Below are 22,072 nucleotides of genomic sequence, written 5' to 3'. Positions count from 1 at the left end.
TCAGTAAAAACAGGAGATTTCACTGGTCTTAGGTCTCCTGTTCTGGTTACAACATTATGAGATGACGCAGTTCATTTCATTTGACTAAGAGATATTGGCGGGTGTTAAGTTTCTAAGGCCTGAGTGGCTTGGCTTCTGTCATTTGGTGTAACTGATCCTAAGAGACACTTCTGAATAAAAGACCCCAACAGAGGACAAAACGCCAAGGCCTAAACTAAAGGAACTGAGGCCTCTTTTATTTATATACTTAATTTTATGCTTATTTTTTTTTGCAGAAGAAAGTGAAGGAATCTCTGTAAAGATTTCGGATGAATAGAATGTTAGAGGTGGAAGGAGGGAAAGAAAACAGAACTTCCCTCATCTTGTCCAGTGGCCTTTTCCTTCCATCTTTCCCTCTCTAGACACCTGAGAAATATAGCACATGCTCTTACTATCATGGAGTTGCAGGTAGGAAAGGACACCAGCTTCCTCGGAAGTGTAGATAGAACAGGAAGGCAGATAGAACAAGACAATTTCACTAATGCCCCCTAAAGAGACATGACCTGCATCCCTTGAGGAATACTGAGTTCACATATGTTCAACTTACCAGACCAAAAACAAAGAGGACAAGGTCAGAAAAATTCAAAGATTAATCCGCTGAAGGTCACAAGGCCAGCTGTGGTAGAATCTATACTAACAACTAGGATTCCTGAATCCCCAAGCTTGTGTGTGTGTGTGTGTGTGTGTGTAAATTTGAAATAATTTATATAACTATTTCTTTGAATTTATGAAATTTATGACCTAAGATTCAACCAAAATACTGTCTTGCTTTGCTATAATTTATACTTCATCCCTCAGTCTCCAGTTACCAGAATTCTCATTTTAAATCTCCCATTTTGTCAGTATTTAACCCAAATTAACTTTAAAAAATACACATATCAGGATAACTTACAATATTTTAATGGGTGCTTTGAAAAACAAGTAGAATTCTGTGTCATGATTGTTTTCAGTAACAAACAAGATTTGTTTTCATATGCCGAGTGCCCCATTTGAAGAAAGTACTTTGTTTTGTTATGAGGAAAAGAAAATAATTCAGGCCAAAGTATGGATTTTTTAAGATGAAAGGAATGTGGGGATCATGTAGTTCAGTCTCTTAGTTCTGTTGCTGAGCACGGAGGTCTAGAGAAATGAGGTGACTAGAGGCCTGAATTCTTTTATCTACCCACGTTAGCATTAATTTTAAATAGTACAGTCTGATAATTTTACTGTTAGAGTTTTTTCACCAAGGATTGTCAATAATCCAACTTGGGGCATGTGAATTCCAAAAGGAAACAGCAAAAAGTAGACCAGGGCTGTCAAGCCACCAATTCATGGCTTTTACTGACACCATCTTTCCTAGAACAGAAAGGGTCCTTTCAAGTCTGGCATTGCAACTAAACAGATAATGGCTGTCATGGAAAACACATAGCTTTTCAGCTTATAAACTGTGTTACCTTGCGCAAGCTAATTACACTGTAGCCCTCTTATTTGTAAAACTGGGAAACAAAAATCCATCTCACTGGCTCCTTCTAGAAATAAAGCAGACTAGCCTGGATAAAGTACTTAATCATGGTAGCTGGAAGGCAATAATTACTGGGTGTTCCTTTCTTCTCTTCTGTTTTCCTGATGAACGTCACGTGGCTGATTAGTGTCCAGGCAGGATTAGAGCCCAGACCTTTTATGTTCTAGGGCAAAGCTCTCTTCTGCACAGAATTCTTCCATTGTTCACATCATAATGTTCTCAGGAACGGGAAGGAGAAATAATCTGAGAAGTCATTTTTTGTTAGCCTGAGAAGCAAGCCAGGGACTGGTACCCTGGCTTGAAAATAGTCAAGTTTCTATTGCTAACTGTGAAATAGTTGTAATAGTTTTAAATTAATTATTAATTAATTAAATTAATAATTCACACACACAATTAAATAATTGTGTAAGGGGTCCTTTCACAATCTTTTCTTAGAATTCTAGGTGTGGCATAGCTAGTGCTTTTATTTCTTTATACCCAGAGAAGGGGGGGAATTTATAGTGACTCACAAGGAATAGGAGAAAACTTGAGTGTGTCTCTTATTAAGTGAGCTTGTTTGAATGCCCTGGAAAGTAGGACACAATGCAGGTCATGGGACTTTACATATTTGACCAAAGCAAATAGATTCGCAGGGCCAACTGAGTGCTCAAATTAAAATATCTGTTTCAAGGTTACCATGAGGCTCTAGAATGCTTTTCCCCTAGCTTATCTGACACCCAGAAAGAATCATTTTTTAACATCTAAATGTTAAGACGTAAATGATAAAATTATTGTCTGTATTCATGAAATAATAATTAATAATCAGGATTTTTCCAGTTTTGTTTTGATATAATTGACATGTAGCACTGTGTAAGTTTGGTGCATGATGGCTTGACTTACATCCATTGGGAAATGAGGACCACAGTAAATTTAGTTAATGCCCATCATCTCATATAGGCACAAAAACAATGGGTTTTTTTTTTTTCCTTGTAATGAGAACTCTTAGGATTTATTCTCTTACAATTTTCACATATACCATACAGCCGTGTCAACTATAGTCCTCATGTTGTGCGTTGCATACCAAGTGCTTCTTCTAACTGGAAGTTTGTACCTTTCAACCACCTTCCTCTGACTCCTCTCCCTGACCCCCTGCCTCTGGAAACCACAAACCAGATCTCTTTTTTTATGTGCTTGCGGTTTTTTTGTTTAGTTGGGTTTTATTTTCTTTTTTTTAAGATTTTATTTATTTATTTGACAGAGAGAGACACAGCGAGAGAGGGAACACAAGCGGGGGGTGGGGGGGGGAGTGGGAGAGGGAGAAGCAGGGAGCCCAATATGGGGCTGGATCCCAGGACCCTGGGACCATGACCTGAGCCAAAGGCAGCCGCTTAACGACTGAGCCACCCAGGTGCCCCTAGTTGTTTTTGTTTTTTTTTTTTAAGATTCCTACATATAAATGAGATCATACTGTGTTTGTCTTTCTCTTTCTGCTTTAGCATAATGCCCTCAAGAGCCATCCTTGTTGTCCCAAACAGCAGGATTTCCTTCTTTCTGGTGACTAACATTTCATTGTATGCATATACCACATCTTCTTTATCCTTTCATCTTATACCTATTACCAGCCTACCTGTGCATCTATTATCTAACTATCTATTTTTTACCTTTTTAAGACTTGAAACCAAAGATGTAAAGCTAATCTGATGGGCACATTAGTTTTGGCAGTTTATTTTTATCCAGAATATCAGTAGACTTGGAGGAGAGTTCGGTGCTGTCCCCTCATCTTTATTAGTTTTTTTCTTACTTGGAAAAGAAAAGTACAATTATTTTTCTCTAGTATATACAAATGGCTAATTGACTTTTTAAAAAAAGTTCTTCAATACTGGTCAAGTATTTCCATTTGTTTATAGTTTGTTTTAATTTAAAAAATAAAAAGCAGCAACTTCTCCATTGTGCATTAATTAAATTCCTCACCACTGCCTCTGGAGTCGATTAGTGCTTTTCCATTCCAGAAGTAATGGTGGAGCTGCTGACAGCGTTAAAGCATCACAAAACTGAGTTTATTCTGTCTTTGCTGAAATGCTTCTTTATCTGTGGAGATCAAGGCAAGGCTCAGCTCACCTCGGGGAAGCCCCAGTGAAAGCCTCCAGGCCTCCACATTCTTCCCTGAATAGGAGGCTAACTACTGGATTTTACCCTCCACCATGGCCGGTCTTCTCTTTCCAGCGACTGGCTACACCACTGACAATCCTGGAAGCAACAGGAAAAGCCATTTACTTTTTCTTCCTTATTACTTTGGTAGGAGTTGTTTTGTTTTGACATTTCTCTGACATTCTTGTTTTGTGTGTGGGGGTTTTCTCCTGACTCCTTGGGAATTTATTGGAAGGGCAGCAGATTTATTGCCAAGCATGTTGGATTGTTCATTTTAAGAGCACATTTTCTAAGTGTGAATTGAGTTATCTGGAGAAGAAACAGAACTGGAGAGGTGAATGGGGACAGGCAGGAATGGTGAATGTTTTGCAGGTTGGGATTTCATGTAGCCAGCAAAGACCACCCTTCAACGTTGGGCAATCAGAGCCCTCTTCTGGGCCTCCTGATTCAGGGTTCTGCTTTGGTTCTTTTGGGCCATCTATTCCCAACGGGCAAATTATTTTGAAAAATGGAATTTTTTTTGAAGCCAAATTTGTGACACTGTGATGGAGATGAGCTGCATACCATAGGTACAATAATGTAGCAACCTAATTCCCTGAGCTCTGCTCAAGAAATTACTAATTGTAGAGAAAGAGTAAAAATAGTCTGAAGATTATTTTTTATCTTAAAACAAATTATATATTTACCTCCAAATTAGGTCATACAGGGTATTACTTGATAATTCTTTTTTTTTTTAAAAGATTTTATTTATTTATTCATGAGAGACAGAGAGAGAGAGAGAGACAGAGGCAGAGGGAGAAGCAGGCTCCCCGCGGAGCAGGGAGCCCGATGCGGGACTCGATCCCAGGACCCTGGGATCATGACCTGAGCCGAAGGCAGACGCTTAACCGACTAAGCCACCCAGGCGTCCCTACTTGATAATTCTTGACAGTAAAAAAATTGATTTCTATTCACTTTCCTAAATGGGCAAAAGTGAATCAAGGAGGCCTTTATTAGGTATAAAGTTCAGAAAAATGTAAAGGCAGATGACCCTGTCATACACTGGCTGTCATCTTCGCCTCTGATCAGATGCTAAATGAAAAGCTGAAAGCACGTTATGTACTACAGTATTGGTCTAAGTATGGTTTAGGAAATTCATATAAGTTATGAGAGAAAGAGGCTCCCTTGTAAGAAATACTGTGTATTCTGAGCAAAAGCGAAATAGCTTTTTCACAACAGGACATGAAGAAGCTTCAGTGTGCTGATTTATATCATGACCCACTAAAAGAAGAATATAGTGGTTCTCTTTCCCATGTTTGTTTGTTTGTTTGTTTGTTTGTTTTTTTAACCACAGAACCTTTTATGGAAGGAGTTTCTGAACCTGGGCCCTCATGAGCTAACTTCGGGGTGTGAACACCTTAGAATATTATTTCTACTAATGCTTCATTGGGTCAGTCTGAGATGGAGGAGTTTCTCCCTATCATCTGTACATGTTTTTATTTTCCCCCTATTTCTAAGATTTACTCCGCTGTAAAAAAATCTGTAACTTTTGGCCTACCCACCATTATCCATTTCTGTTATATATACCTTTGGTCAGGGTCTGAGATGTCCCATCCAATGTAAAAGAAGTGTTAAGTGTTCTTTTATTATAGATTCAGCAAATCATTACTACTGCATTTCATTATCTTCTAAATCACTTCTATTTTCTTTGCTATGGATATGAAGCCACATTTTATTAGGATGGACCATAAGAAATAGCTGATATTAAACTAATAATAGTGACAATCCATGTGGTTCAACCTAATATGCTAATATTATCAAAGAGTAATTATAGTTACCAAGATACAAAAGACTTAGCAAAAAAAACACTTAGCTACTTCAAGAATTTGGCTTAATACTTTTATAAATAGACTGGATGGTTGGCAGGAGAGATCACCTAATGCTTGTAAATGATACCAAATTGGCCGAGATTGACAGTATCATGTAGGGCCAGACAAGAATGCAAAACAATACAATCAATTTGAGAGTAATGTGCACTGGATAAAATGAATTACAATTAGGGTGCATGCAAGGTTTTGTTTGCAAAATAGAATAATTAATTTGAAAAATGCAACAGGAATAGAAACATTTACAGGGACTGGGCAACATTCAGAGGAGTTTTAAAGTCACAACCAATCATAGAGTCAGGCTCTGCTGAACATGCCCAAATGGGACACCTCTGAGCCATTCATTCTGACCAACCATCTGGACCTCATCATGTAGATTTTGGCTGCTACAGTGAATGACTATTGGCACTAGATCAATGATTCCATTCTGTGGTCTATGAACTTCAGGCATTGGGACAGAGCATTATTATTTTGAGTAATATAAGAATACTCTCCCTGTAGCCCATTCAAACTGCTCAGTTAAAGGTCAAGGAAGTTCAGAGAGTCTCTCCCTTCTTATTTCTACAGGAGGCATATTGCTCAATTTAACACAGGGTCTGACAAACATTTCTGGCTGAAGATAACACCATCTTTGTATATTGGCCTCAACTTTGAACTTGTTAAGTTACTTCAAGACAAGAGCCCAGTATTGTACTTTGGAAGGACTAGTGTGTAGTCAATAAAAACATTAGTAGGATTCATCAACCAAGACTTAATAAAGTTAATTATCACAACATAAAAGTGGCACAATGTTGATTTGAGAACATGAAAAGTTGAGAAATTTCTGTGGAGGTAGATGACTGTGGCTCTTATCCTTTTGATTCTTGAACCAAATTGTCTCATTAAGGAACAAAATATGTAATTATTTTTTATGTCAATCATATTCCAAGATGGTATTTAAAATATCCATTAAACTTTATTACATTCTAAATTCCAATAGGTCTAAGCCAATGTTTGGTTTGTTGGAGTTTCATGTAAGATTTGTTAATCAGAGTTGGTGGTTTTATGTGTTATGAAATGCAGTTAAATGGAAATAATTTTTATTGGGTTTTGTGTCTTAAATGTGGAGGTGCTAGATGGATCTTTTTTCAGTACTAAATTTTCTGACCAAGCGTATAATTAAACTTCTGGTTTATTATCCATCCTCATGTCTCTACAAATTAATTAATGGTTTTAGAATGATTTATCAACTTCGGTTACTGAAATAAAATCCACATGCTATGTTATACTGTCAAACAGTAGCATTACCCCTCAGCCTCTGTAATGTATATGTGTTTGAATTTATTAGAGCTCAGTCCTGAGCCAACGTTACCCTTAAGTTTCTTTGGAAAATAATTCGAGTCTAACGGGATGTTGTTAAATTCTCAGGCCATGGGAAGTGTGACTGTGGCAAGTGCAAATGTGAGGAAGGTTGGTTTGGGGAAGCGTGCCAGTACCCAACTCACTGTGACTTGACGAAGAAAAAGAGTAACCAGATGTGCAAGAATTCTCAAGATGTCATCTGCTCTAATGCAGGTAAGAAATCTATCCTATGAAAATTCTTTTTTTTTTTTTTTTAAGATTTTATTTATTTATTTGACAGAGAGAAAGACAGCGAGAGAGGGAACACAAGCAGGGACAGAGGGAGAGGGAGAAGCAGGCTTCCCACCAAGCAGGGAGCCCCATGTGGGGCTCGATCCCAGGACCCCGGGATCATGACCTGAGCCGAAGGCAGACGCTTAACCGACTGAGCCACCCAGGTGCCCCTATCCTATGAAAATTCTTAAATAATCACATCCTGGTTTTTCATGGAAATAGGTAGCTGTTGAGAAATGTGGAACCTCTGAGAGAGACTGCTTTTGAGTATATATATATTTTTGAAATGAAATGCAGATAAATCAATAGGGGGAAAATGTCATCTTGCTGAGACTGGCAAGTTTGATGCTCTCCAGCTGTTGCAAATGCCTTCTTCAAGCAGGATATTCATGCAAACAACACCCCAAAAACATTTGATGTAAATTGTGAGCCATGATTTTGAATGCTGGATTAAATCTTTTAAAAAGGATTTATATAAGCTGACTTAATTATTTTCTATTACAGATCAAGGGTTCTTTGAATTTATACCTTAACATCAAATAGAACCAAAGCTTTTTAGTTTGATAGAAGCTTTAGATGCACTGGGTGTGAAACTCATGGGAAAATATAGTGACATCACGATTTTATGTTTGGCAAAAATATTTTTGCATCTCAAGTCATATAAAAATATTTTTTAGAAATTTATAGTAAAGCTGTTAAAATTAATTACCCAGAAGATATAAAACAAAGCAACTGGTTTGGTTTCATTAATGCTTAGCTGGTATTACTGTAATTAAATACTCTTTTCATATTTGGGCACATGGAACCTCAAAAGTCCACTTTTTCTTAAGGCTGGTTGAATTTGGGAATTGTCCTGTCCAAAGCTAGAAGCTTTGATTGAGTTGTTTTGGTGGGTGTGGTCTGGGATGCAGGGGTTTTTTAAAGCTCTCCCAGTAATTCTTTTGGAAAACACAGGGTGTGAGCCCTTGTTTTGCATGCTAAAGGCAAGTATTTGACTACAAGAGGACTATCTTCCCTCTTGAAGTTCCCATTGTAGGTAGAGTCCTTCTATGTTCAGAGCTATCATCTTTCCACAGTCTGATTGCAATGAATTGCTCTGTGTAGATTAAGTGCAGTAAGAGTGTTTTGCTAGTAGGAATCAAGGCCATACCCAAAGCAAGGTATGAGTGGATGTCAGGCACCCTGACAAATGGTCTTAACAGTCAGGTTGCTTACTCTATTCACGGATCTTCTCCTTGCTTCACTTCAGCACCTTAGTCTTTTCTGTCTTCTCTGTAGGATTTTTTTACCTCCAGTTCCTAACACCCACCCCTACAAACACACACACACACACACACACACAGCCTTACATGCTTACCGTATAGCCTCATTGTTTTGAAAATGTCAAGCTTTCCAAACTTCTTTCAATAATAAAACCTGAATTCTGTTTTGTTTCTTTGTTATTTTTGGCTTTATTTATTTGTTGTTTATTTTTCAAATCAAATCTAGTTTTTTTTCTTTTTAATAATACATTATAAACAAAAAGGGGTTAGTTTCGGAATCCAAATGTTTCAACATTAAGTAAAAAAACCATGCAATTCGCTACATTAACATACCTTAAAGGAGAAATTTACAGAATCGTTTCAGATGATGAAACATACTTGATAAGATATAAAACACAGTTTTAAGGTATCTGAGCCTCGATCTTTTTTTTTTTTTTAACATTGGTACAATACTTTTATGTAATCTACCATCCATATTCCAGTTTCATTCACTGACCAAACAATGTGCTTTACAGAATTTCCCTGCCTCCGTAGGATCCAGTCTAGGGCAGAGTTATATTTAGCTCTCATTTCTTGTTAGCCTCCTTTAATCTGGACCATTTCCACAGACTATGGTGTTATAGCACTGAAAATTTTGAAGAAAATTGTCTCCAACCTTTTTTTTTTAATAGAATGTTACTCGTTCTGGCTTTGTCTGATGTGTCCTCATGATTAGATTCATGTCATACATTCTTAGCTGAATCACCAGATAGATGATTTTATGTTCTCAGGATGTGTCATCTGGAAGTCCATGATATCCATCTGCTCTCACTGGTGAGATTAATTTTGATCACATGGTCAAGGTGTTGTCTGATGTCTCAGCTCTGTAATTACTGATTTTGCCCTTGTAACAAATGAGCAGTCTGTTGGGAAACACTTAGAAATTATAAGACATCATATCCTCGTCAAAATTACCCCTGATTTACCATCCATTGATGACTTTCACATGATCCAGTGCTTACACTAGTGATTGAAAAATGATGATTTCCAAACTCCAATATTGCCTCCCTATTTACTAGTTGGTACTCAACATTCTACCACAAGTAAGAGTCTTCTCTCATCTACCAATTATTGGATATTTCATTTACTTAGTGATTTATTGTCAGTCCAGGATCACAGTTCCTATTATTTCAATGGTTTATTATTCATTACTGAACTTAATTACTCTGGTCCCAGATGAGGCGGTTGGAGCCCCTTCAAGCTAGCTTCTCAGTCCTTGTGACATGCCTCCATTGTTTTGTTTTGTTTCAGCAATTCTTTCTTTTCTGGCATAACAGAATATTCCAGAGTCATATTGTACCTGATTTGCCACAGCTTTGGAATCAACCATTTCTCTAAAGAGCCTTGGTTCCTTTAGGTGAAGAATGATAGTAGAATAAAAATTGTGAGCACTAGGGATGTTTATTTCTACTGGGATGAATTTGCTTCTTGGCCTTTTCTATAAACAGGCTAGTAAACGTTCATGAGCATATATATACATGTACATGCACATACATACACAGACATATTTTAGAAATCATGAAGTCACACCAATACATCCAACTCCAATCCACCCCCACAAAGTTATCTGCTGTCTCACCCATTTTTCATGGTGAGAATTCTGGCTCCCAACATCATGGATATATTTACTCATTTGCTCAGTCCTATACTACATCTAAAATTGTTTTTAGGATAGCTTCATGCATACCAATATACAAAACAAGTCTACCGAAGCATTTTGGGATTTGTTTGCAATTGACCTCCTCCCCCACCCCCACCCCATGCCAGCCATGCTCAAGATTGGGGTACTTAGTTAATTGCTGTGTTCATAAGTTACTTGGATTTCTTTCTTTTTGTCTCCCTTTAGTGTAGTTATTGTACTCATTTGAAATACAATTAAGGTTATTTACTTCAGATTGCTTTCAGTTTTAGACTTTTTTTCCTCCTTTCCATCCTTATTGATTTTATTTTATTTTGCAATATGTAGAACATTAGCATGCTTCCAAAGGTCAAAACTATATAAAAAAAGCATACTTAGCAAATCATCATTCTCTTCCTAAACCTTCCCTCCTGCTTTCTTCATACCTGATAGGTAACCAACCTTATGGCATTCTGCTTTATCTGTGTATATGTTTATTTTAAATAAAGGCAGATAGCTAGATGTATGTGTTAGTTTTTTGGTTTTTCACTTGTTCCCTACACAAAAGGTAGCATGCTATATATGCTCTTTTGTACTCTGCCTTTGCCACTCAGCATCTCCTGGAATTCACTCCATATCAGTGCATAGAAATCTTGCTCGTTCTTTTTTCAGATGCATAGGACTCAGCTCTATACGGGTGACATAAGATCTCAGTTAATCTTTCTCTCTTACTCTGTACTCAGTATGGAAGCCTTTCAAGTTGACTTCAGCAATCTTATTCTCACATGGCTTCTTTTAGTGTCTATTTCTACCAGCCTAGTTCTGGACCACTCCCCCGAAACTGCATTAGGCTCTGAGTTCTCTCTACTAACTGTTCCCCATTTTATATCACAATGTGGTTTCCTGGAAGCAGCTTGGGGCAGAAGGGGAAGAGGAGGAAGCTAGACTGGGACATCCGACTGCAGGTCAGGATGAGATGGAGCTGGGGACTAAAGGAGTTGCAGAAGCTGACTCTAGAGGGGTCCAGAAGGCAAGGGGCAGCCTGCAGAGCAAAGTGGGGCTCCAGTGCCATTGCACAGGAGTATGGTTGGTGTTCAAGACAGGGAAGTCTTCCTAGAGAGAGAGCGCTTTACTAATCAGAATGAAAAGTCAGAGCAAAAATAATCTAGCATAAAGCATAAAGACCAGTCCTAGAGACTGAGCTCACTGGCAACTAAGAAAGAGAAGCAGTATGACATCACATGAACACAGGAGTCTGTCGCTTTTGCCTGGGCTTCCATCTGCCATATCTTGGAGCCTCAGTTGTGAATTCTACATGATGGGTGAGACAGGAAGTCTCTGAGCTGTTGTAAACGTCCCACATTAGCCAGAAATGGTTCAGATGTGTGGATGGGAGTGAGCTTTCCCGTCAGGGTGTCAGTGAGAAGTTACAGAATTCAAAGGTAGAGGCTGTTCCTGTCTTTCCTGAAAACAGCTCCTCCGTTCTTTGCCCTGACGATGTTATACCTCGCTTCCAAACGATGAGAGGCTCCTGGTATTCCAACAGATAAATTCTAAAGTCCTTGGCCAATATTCTTGATCCTCTACTCTCTGCCTTCAACTGGCCCTTTTATCCAAACCCAAGCGAGACTTTGCATTGTTCTTTAATTCCACATCCTTATCCCTTAGCTGAGGCTCCTTCCTCAACATCGCAAGCCTTTTCTCCATCTCTACCTGTTGAAATTCTATCCATACATCAAGTGCCAACTCAAGAACTTGCTCCTTTACTGGGCCTTTCCTCCTTTACAGAGCCAGACTGAGGTTTATACTTCCTATATGGTATTTGTCACAGATCTGTTGCAAATGCCTTTACGTCATCTGGTCTCATACATATGTGTAAAAATTATTGATCGTCTAAGCTCTTTCTTCCTGGTCTGTGATTGACTTAGTTTTCATTTTCTTATTATCTCCTATAGCACCTGGTACTTTGCCAACAGCATAGTAGGCAGCAAGAAAATTTAATGAATGGTTATGTGGATGGTTAAAAGACAGCATGAATAAATGTGAAAATGAAAAAGAAGGGTGATAATTAGAGAAAAAATGAGATGAGGCAGTACCATGAATTATAGCATTTGATTTGAAATGAGCTTTTATAATTTAAAATAGTTTTCAGGAAAAAACACACATACAAGAAAAGGAAATTTAATAAATGTAAAATTCATGAGTATTCTCAAGGAGGAAAAATAATTAGCTCAAATTCTGCAAAATCACCATTTCTATGTGACTGTGAGAGAAAAAACTTTTTCAAGATAATAGCTAATTGGGAATGACCTGGGTACCAGAATCATGCAGAGGGTATGAAGACAGGACGTCGTGGGGTCTGTCAATATACAGAAAGTCTAGGGGAAATGTTTGAGGACATGACTCATATATTCAGTATCTTTATGGGAGAAGATGAAGAACCCGCAGTTTTCTGAAAACCTATGATGTAACTGAACAAACTGTTTTCAGAAGGATGGCTGGGTGATATATTTACCACTGGGCTCTCATAGCAGCTCTATGAGGTAGATATTATTTTCAGAGAAGCAATTTAAGAATTAGAGATGAACATAATGACCTCAAAAATGTATAGTACGGGTTATTAAAACCCGGATTTGGCTACAAATCCACCTTAGTCCTAAATCCATGCCCTTTCTGGCCCATCACATACAGACTTGCCAATATCCAGTAGCTCAGTTCAAACATCAATATCCTCTTCAGTTCCTCCTGATCCTTCACCACTCATACGCAGTCTCTGAGTCGTCTGTCCCTTCTCCTGAAAACACCCCTGAGCATTTTCACTTCTTTCCAACTCATTGCCATCACCCTGGTCAGCCTCGATCCCTTCTTCCCTATAGACAAATATGATAAGCTATTCTCATATCCACTGCACTTCATTTCACTTCATTCTGCATATGACACCTAGCGTAATCTGGTAAAAATGCATACGTGATCACATGACTCCCTGGCTGAAAGTATTTCTATGGCTTCTCATTATTCTCGGATTAAAGTTGGAAGTTTTTAACATGAACTGTAAGACTTCCGTAAACTGCACCTCCACATGCCTTATTCATTTCATGCCACTTTCCACATCATTTCCTATGTTCTAGCCATCTTGGACTTTTTCTTCTTATTTCCACTTTTACCACAGAGCCTTTGCTGTTGTCTCTTGCGGGAAGTGGGCCTCCCCACCATCTCACTTCTCTTACCTATTATTTTTACTTTGCTCTCAGTACCTCGTTTAGGATCTACTTGCCCAAGGACTCTCTGTCTGATTACCAGGTCTCAGTTAAATCCCCTGCTAAGCTCTTCTGCAACACTTTGCACTTCTCCATTTATTTTATCACTTTGGTTTTCTCATATCAAACTCTGAGAGGAGGATTATGGCTGACTTGATCTCCCATTATGTTTCCACAGTCTAGGATGTGATCTGGTGAGTGGTAAAGTCTCAGTTCATATTTGTTGGTTGCTATGATGATTGATTAAAAATGGAAAAATAAGTATTAAGAAGAGGGTTCCTTAAATGGACATTCTACTTCTCAATATCATTTGAGTGCTGTTTTACTGTCAGTGAGATCACTCTCAGGAGTTGTAGTCAAATCCTCAAAGTTGGCAGAGTCTATGGCGTATGGTATACCAGATGACTCCAGTGCCTCTGTGTCACTCACTGTGAACCTCCTTGAGGTTTTGGTGAGGTCCCGGGACACTATACCTGAGAAAACCTGCTCTGGTTCCATTGTCATAAGGATGTGTGGATCAGCTTAACACTGTAGAGGTGAAATTATTAGGAGATTCTAAGTTTTTCATTTATGCATTTGATAATGAATTCCACAAATATTTATTATATAAATAGTATGCTCAAATATTGTGCAAAGCATTGAATAAATACTGGTGAGGAAGATAAGCAAGGCTACTTCCCTTACAAAGCTTAGAATTTTCTGCTTTAGTTCACTTCAGACCCAGGTGTAATTGCAAGATAGTCATTCGTGCATTGATTGGATGGACATGTATGAAGTAGCTCTGCACTTGGGGAGGTCAAATTTCCATTCATGAAACTATTAGAGGTCAATCATAATAGCTATGTGCCATAAAATATAATTGTTGTACTATAATCATCAAGTAAGAATGTTGTTATCTATCTCATCCTACCCACAGAATTACATAATTGGAATATTAAATTGATTTGAGTTTTTTCTGTCTCTGAAAGAGTTTAAAAATCATCGATGATCATTTATATGCACTTAAGAAATACTTTTTGCTTTGTTTAAATGGTTTAGGTACATGTCACTGTGGCAGGTGTAAATGTGATAATCCAGATGGAAACGGCCTCGTTTATGGTAAATTTTGTGAGTGTGACGATAGAGAATGCATAGACGATGAAACAGAAGAAATATGTGGAGGTAGGTATACTAACTTCGTAGAAATTAGTAAAAGTCCTTGATTTTCCACCTGTTTTATTGTACTTTTGTCACTCTATACATTCCTGCACTGTTTACTCATTTAATCTGAATTTATGTTTATTTGGAGAACACCTCATATAAGGCATTTAGGGTAGACTAGTACTTTTTAAATGCAAAATCAGACTGTTCCCAGGGGAGAGCCCGATCATTATAGCAACCGACCAACTGTGTGGTTCCAGAGTGATCCTACCGGTACTTCATCTTCCCTGCTTCGTGCAGCACTTTTATGTTGTCTCTTTTCTCCCAGTCAGTCTCTCAATTGCATGTGTTAATTTCATTCTATTTTCCCTTTCTAAATCATAAGCCTTTAAATAGTTTCATGTCCCATTGGAGACACTGGAGGCCCAAAGGATCACTAGCCTAGAATCTGTCCCTTGCCACCCCATACTTAGATTAACATTTTTCGTGATCTTTTTTGTCTTTCTAGGGTATTTCTAACACCATTACTCAATCCATTTTTCTACTGAAGCATTTATTGCATGTGCCACACTTCCTAGCGCTAAGGACTATAATAAGTTCTTCACGTTCGTTGGGTAGTACACCCAGGGTCATTCCAGCAATAGTATTGGAATTTAGACTCTTGTCTGTCGGACACCAAAGACTGAGCCCTTGACCCTACCCATGGAGAGCTGTATCAGTGCCCTGGGGTTTGGAGCTCCATGAGAAGAGCCCCTCCTCATCACCCAGAGTATCCTCTTCTGCTTACCTATCTGCAAGCGTGTTCCCAGAGTTTATATTTGCACCCATGGCTAGCACAGGAGAGGAAAGGAGAGAGCAGCGAGAATCTCTTCAGTTTACATAAATGTAAATGCTTCAGCCTGGTTACTGCTGGCCTCATCTCTCCATTAATAAGCAATTGTTTATTTCATTTATCTCCGACAAGATTCCAATGCGTGGAATCCTATTCTGCATGCAGAATGGATGATTTCAGAAGAGAATTTTCCCTGGAAGGATCAGGGACAAATGGGGCAGGAGGAGCCAGAGAGCCATAGAGAAAGTGTCACTAACTTAGGAGGACCAGCTCTCCCTCTGTTTACAAAACCAAATTGTAGTTTCAATTCTTGCGGTCATCCAGATACTCTTATTTTAGGTCTGCTTGGTTCCCTCTGGTTTCCTTGCTGTACAACCCACCAAGATAAAACAGACAAATACAAAAAGCTACGTTTTTCAAGGCAATGACCTAAGCTAGATGCTGCTCAGACAATTCTGTTAATGGACTCAATCCAAAATAGTTAGAAGAGTTAGGTAAATCCACCTACAAATATTATGTATCTATCCTCCTGATGTTTCATTTTCAATTATGATGAACCAAAAAAGAGGTGGGGAACATGCTTGGAGCAATGTGTTCTGATGCACATCACCAAAGCGAAGTCTATTTGCATGTGTAAATGTAAACATTTAACTGGAAGCAACACAACAGGAAATGTTTGACTCCCAACCTTGCCACTAACCATTTCCATTTGTTTGAGGCTTAAGCCATTTCGTGGTGCAAAGTCTCTGACCACACACTTCAGCCCTCCTCTGAGGGTGACTTTGGCTGGGATTGTAGATTTTCTACATGTCATTCACATGAAACCAATCTGTTGAGAGGTGACTGCACAGCCCATCAGTGGAACACTTTAAAAGGAGATTTTCTCGCTCCATCAGTTTATACAAAGCAAAGAGTGGATATTTATTGTGTGCAATGTGTATTGTCCCAAGCTTGTATTTTTTTGTTTGTTTGTTTGTTTGTTTTGTTTTTTTTCTCCCAAGCTTGTATTTTATCTCAATTATCCATATGTGGCTTGTTAACAATATTTTCATTTGGGTTGTGAGGATATCTGCTTAATTTTTCCTATCTACATACAAATGTAGTTTGACATGATTCTTCTTTCCTTATTCACCTGTATCTCAGTGATGTTTTAGTAAAACCCTAATTCAATTTTGAGTTTTATACATATACAAAGAATTTGGGTATGAAGAATGTAGATTTGGGATTATTTGTTAATGTCATGGTCATGCTTACGTACGCAGCACCTTACATAAATTTCCTAAAATTTCAGAGGAAATAAATTCTGGTTTAAAAAGTTAATCAAGTCTTAAAAAATTTTTAAAAAATTGACTTCTAGAAAAGGTTTTAGTACACAGTTGTCTTGCTGTTTTCCAGTGTAAGTTCCTGAGGAGACAGCCCCAGGATGTATTTTGTGTGGGTACAGGAGAGATGTTTTTGAGTTCATAAATAAAATGTATAGCCTTTATATTTTATCACTGGTGAAATGATTAGATAGCCCTTACATTTGCCTATGTGAACAAATTAAAATGAAAACTTGTTGTAGAAACGATCATTGACTGTTAGGCTAATAAGAGGTTTTCCATGGAAATCCAAATTACAGCTCATTTAGAGAGAAAACGTGGCAAGTGACTTGAGGCACATAGAATTGCCACCTTCTGGGAGCCAGAAAGATTGCTCAATAGGGGTGCAGGAAGCCAGGATGTTACAGCTCATGAGGGGTTGCTGGGAAGTAGGTACAAAGGAGCAGGGTAAGGTTTCATAAGAGGCAGGAGCCAGAGGGGTATGGTGGCTTCGGAACACAAAATGATGGGGCGCCCCTCCCTATCATTTCTGTCCCCTTGACAAATAGGGGGATTTGATCGGGAGGCCAAGGGTCCATGATAGTTTATTGACCCAAAGGAAGACGAAACACTGATTTAACGGAAAACCTCTTTTCCTCGTGGTAGAACACAGCAGCCTGTGGGACACATTTGAATGGAAAGATGAAATATTTCCCCTGGTTTAAGAAATGGTTCAGTCATTAATACTATGCATCCAAGTAAATATGTACCCCTGGCTTCTCAGTGGTTGATTTCAAATGAAATACTTGGATGACTAATTCCAGAAATACCCTCAGAAGGAATGCTTACATACATTTGACTGGGATGCCGTACCTTTGAGATCGGAAGGTAGTAGATAGGCTTTCACAGTCTTTCATGTCATTTCTTTAAATTTCTTTCATTTTAATCAGCTACCTGGCTAGGACAAGTTAGAAGACACTTTGGCTTGCTTTGCGTGTATAATTACATAGGTATATGCAAATCTATAACTTGATTATTTTAAGCAGGGACTGTCGAGCAGGTATATTTTATTTCAAAAGGCAAAAATGATCATGAAGAGGTAGAAAGTTAATTTTGCTTTTAAAAGTTGCTTTTTTTTCCCCTCACTCTATAAAATTCATTTTGGGTAAAGGCCATGGAAAGTGTTACTGTGGAAACTGTTATTGCGGGTCTGGTTGGCATGGAGATAAATGTGAATTCCAGTGTGATATCACCCCCTGGGAGAGCAAGCGAAGATGCACATCTCCAGATGGCAAAATCTGCAGTAACAGAGGTGTGTCATTCATTCACGTTACTACGGAGTTGGGGCGGCGGGGAGGAACAAAGCTCTTAATTGTTAACACTCCTTTTCTCTGGATTTCCTTCAGTATGGGAGTAAGTTGTCTTTTATGGTGTTTGACTTTGATGTAAGTCCATACTATACCAACAGTCTTCTCTCTCATTTTTTATTGAGTAAAAAAGCAGAAGGATAAGAAAGTTGCTATAGTTCTTTAAGCTTCACTGAACCCGTTGTTAGTGTAGGGACTGTAATTTCTTTGGCGGCCATCCAGAAATAGCACAGGACAGCTAAAAGGCAATTCTTGTAGATACTTCTGCTAAATGTCTCTTCACTAACAGAACCATCTCCAGCATGAGCATCTAATTATCTAGAGAGTATTCAAGAAACTCTCTTGTCTTCATTATGAGTAAATCGAAGGCGTGGTTGTCATTCAGAATTGATCTGGAGTGGCTTCACTTTTATCTGCAGTAATAAAAATGATATTGAAGAGTTACAGAAACTACGTGTCAGGTAGCCATAGAAAATTGATGCTGACCTCTGATGTGAACTTTAAGATTATATTAGTATTGCTAAAATGTAATTTAACGTGAATTAACTGTTGATATCAAATCAAATCAGTTTTCAACACTTTTTAAAAACCCTTGAAAATACTTGTCATTTTTTCCCTTATTAGCTCTACTGTAAGTAAAAGAGGACCATGCAAGACTGTTCCTTGCCGACCTGATGATATAAATAAGTGACCATTTTTCCTTCTATGAAATTATAAAAATCTAGAAAGTTGGAAAACTCTTTCTTTCATGTCTATAAATGAATGGTACTTCTTAATAGATCCTGCTTCCACGGAAAACTTTAACACACAACCGATTCAATCTTTTGAAAAATTGGCAGAAAACATTGACGTGTTAGAGTAAAATGGGCCACATTTCTGTATGCAGGGAAAGGAAAGCAAAAGGCCTGAACTTGGAGCAAAAATCATAAAGAAAAGTCCTCTTTTTAATTTATGCAGAATCGGTCTGACTATAGATCATAGTACTCATTCATGTTATGTTTTCCTTTACTATATAAGGATGTGTTGCTGCCTGAGTTCTTTTTATTGATACAGTAGGGTCAGTGGTCACCATCATGCTGTCAGGGTATGCAGCTTGTGCTGTGTCCCCATGGGAAGCAAGCAGCTAGGTGTTGCAAGGAGTGAGGAGAGAAGTGGAAATGGTTGGGCTGTGGAGCAGGGCCGGGTTCTGCAGCAGGTGGGCTCTGAGAGACAGAGGTCCTTCAGAAACACACATGACTCGCCCCCTCTCTGCAGTCTCACCTCCTGCCTCCCCTTTCCCGTGAGGGGTCCGATTTGGAGATCCGCCAAAGGCAGAAAGGAAAGCACCATGCCTGAACGAGGCTGGTTAGCAGTGAGACTCAGGGGTTCCTGAAGGCGAGTCTGAGTCGGGGAAGCACAGCCATGAGTCCTTTTATTCCCCCCGGAAGGTAACGGCCATGTTTCCCCTAGCACTCCTCCCCATCATTGCTTCTGGGCCAAGAGAGAGACACCAATCCCTGCACAGACCTACCTCATCTTCCTTGTTAGCCCATCTCCAAAGCCAAAAAAGCCTCTGTGGTAGACACAGCTCATCGGGGACAGAAGCATGTCCTGCATTGCCCAAATGGCTCATTCAGTTTCACGCTGGACCCACTTGAGCACATACCCACCCCCACCCCCTGCCCCTGCAACAATTATACTATTAGGAGAGCCACGTGTATTTGTTTTTTAAAATACAGATATGGATATTTTAAACATTCAGATATAACCACCTTTTACATTTCGGTGCATGACCCTACAGTCTTTCGTTAGCTTTCTTTTTGTCAAATAGACGGCAAGTTTCTTGAGGGCAAGGATTCTATCTCATGTTCTTGTTTTGATATTATTTTAGAGAGAAACCAGAATCGTGCTGACGACATGTCCCACAACCTCACACAATTATAGACACAGATACTAACTTTTGTTTATTAAAAAATCTCTACTGTCCACTTTAGATGCTGTCTTTCCTTGGTAGAATTTTTTTCCTCCAATATATGTATTTTCCAAATACACAATAAGCAAAAGATTTTAAAAAGCAATGTGTCAGATGCTTTCTTCCATGATTTTTCTTCACTAAAACCATATACAATTTTTTTTTTCTCACTTAGGTACTTGTGTGTGTGGTGAGTGTTCTTGCCACGATGTTGACCCAACTGGAGACTGGGGAGATATTCACGGGGACACCTGTGAGTGTGATGAGAGGGACTGTAGGGCTGTCTATGACAGATACTCCGATGACTTCTGTTCAGGTACATTGCTTTCCTCATTCCTGTTTTTAAGTAAAAAAATAAAAAATAAAATAAAATATATATATATTCATTTCTTATTTTCAAGCTTCATTCTGATTCTCACAGAAACTGTAAAAGATCCAAATCTGTGTGGCCCCTGGGTGGCTCAGTCGGTTAAGCATCCATCTCTTGGTTTCAGCTCAGGTCATGATCTCAGGGTCATGAGCTCGAGCCCCGTGTCAGGCTCTGTGCTGGGTGTGGAGCTTACTTAGCTTACTTGTGATTCTCTTTTTCCCTTTCCCTCAGCGCCCCCCACCCCGCTCACACACTCTCTCAAAATAAATGCATGAATGATGAATGAATGAATGCATGAACTGAATTTGTGCATTGGAAAGCATTTGATAGTCACAGCGCTCCTGTGAATACCTTGGAAAACCTTCAGAGAATTTACACGTTGGCAAAGACCAGAGATGAAAGGGCCTCACTTTCTTAAAACTAGTCTAACTCCTCACCAAGGAGAACTACCTCCTCCAGATATCTGTTGCTCAGCTCTGAACATACAGAACCAGCAGACCAATGACGGCGTCCAGGATGGGGACCATGAGAACAGCTATGCTCATGTATTACACAACTTCACATAACACAGTTCTCCTGGATATTTTCATGCCTTAATTCCTTGGCATAATTTATATCCTAAGATTATTCTGCAGACTAGTGTAGGATTCAATATCAGTAAGTGGATTCAAAAATTTTGTTCCATAAACATTTGTAGAGCAGATACCATTTACCAGGGTCTGGACAGCATCCTGGCTTTCAGTTCCAGCAGTGAAGGGGACAAACATGATCAATCTTCGGCTTTAGGGAGCTTGCAGTTTTAAGTGCAAAGGAAAACCACCCCCTGCCAGAACCTCTCAGGGTGGAAAGGGAAAAAGAAGGTGGTCAGAAGGTGGTTATCTGAAAAAGTGTCATTGAGCAAAAGCTGGAGTTATGGATTTTCAGTCCGGTTATATTTGACCACCCAGGAGACAGAGACATCTGCATATACATCTTTTTAAGCTGAACTGCTTGATGGGTGTGTAAGTAGATAGGAAACTCCACTGTCTCCTGAAGGTTTGCCAGCAAAGGGAGATAAAGAGCTGCCCTGTTTAATCACGATTGTGCAGCTGTGGAAGCTTCTCTGGCCCCACGGAGAGGAGCCTGCTGCTAAAACTTCCCACTGCAGAAGAGCTTCCCTCTCCTGACTGTCCCTCATGCTCGGGAGAACTTCCTGAACATTCCATGAACACCCTTCTCTTGAGGGGATGCCCTTTCCAGACTTTTCTGTTATTCATTATATATGAGGGTTATTATTGCCATATTGACACAATGGAAATGAGACAGCCGCTAATTCGGGTGGCTCTCTGTGCCAGACACCGTGCTAAGCACTTTCCAGATTGTGGCATTTATTTTTTTTTGTAAAAGTCTATGAGGTGGGGAATCTGTTTCTTCTCATTTTACAAACGGGGGTAGTGAGGCGCAGGAAAGTTCCATAAACTGCTCAAGGCCTCACAGGATCACAGGATCACAATGTTAACGAGGTCTATGAATCCAAAGAAATATAAAGGTTCTTTCTTTACTGAAAAAATGTTTGTGTACTAGGACAAACCTTTATCAGGAGCCAACTATGCTAGAGGCACTACATAAGATATTAGGGTCTACGTAAGATATTAGGATCTAAGAATACAAAAATTCATAGATTCTACCCTCAAGAAATGTACTGTTTAGCAAAACAAACAAAACAAAACAAACCCCAAAACCAAAACAAAACAACAATGACAAAACTGCCACATAAACATGAAATTTTATTAAACTGTGGTATGGGAGA

At 38.9% G+C, this 22,072-nt stretch overlaps 1 protein-coding gene across 11 annotated transcripts in view; it reads left to right on the top strand.

The window, feature by feature from the left end:
• ITGBL1 (integrin subunit beta like 1) overlaps positions 1-22,072 on the top strand; it is a 338,383-nt gene that overhangs the window by 78,406 nt on the left and 237,905 nt on the right. For all 11 annotated transcript variants that reach the window (XM_035003091.1, XM_035003096.1, XM_035003088.1 and 8 more), the window contains exons 3-6: positions 6,940-7,086; positions 14,361-14,483; positions 17,767-17,907; positions 20,089-20,229. In XM_035003091.1, the coding sequence (XP_034858982.1) occupies positions 6,940-7,086; positions 14,361-14,483; positions 17,767-17,907; positions 20,089-20,229 (552 nt within the window). The remainder of the gene's footprint in view (positions 1-6,939; positions 7,087-14,360; positions 14,484-17,766; positions 17,908-20,088; positions 20,230-22,072) is intronic.

Source organism: Mirounga leonina, unplaced genomic scaffold (assembly GCF_011800145.1).
Source record: "Mirounga leonina isolate KUSES-001 unplaced genomic scaffold, KU_Mleo_1.0 Mir_127, whole genome shotgun sequence".
NCBI lineage: Eukaryota > Metazoa > Chordata > Mammalia > Carnivora > Phocidae > Mirounga > Mirounga leonina.
The sequence above is the reverse complement of the archived record's forward strand: the minus strand, read 5'-3'. Positions and strand labels throughout refer to the sequence as shown.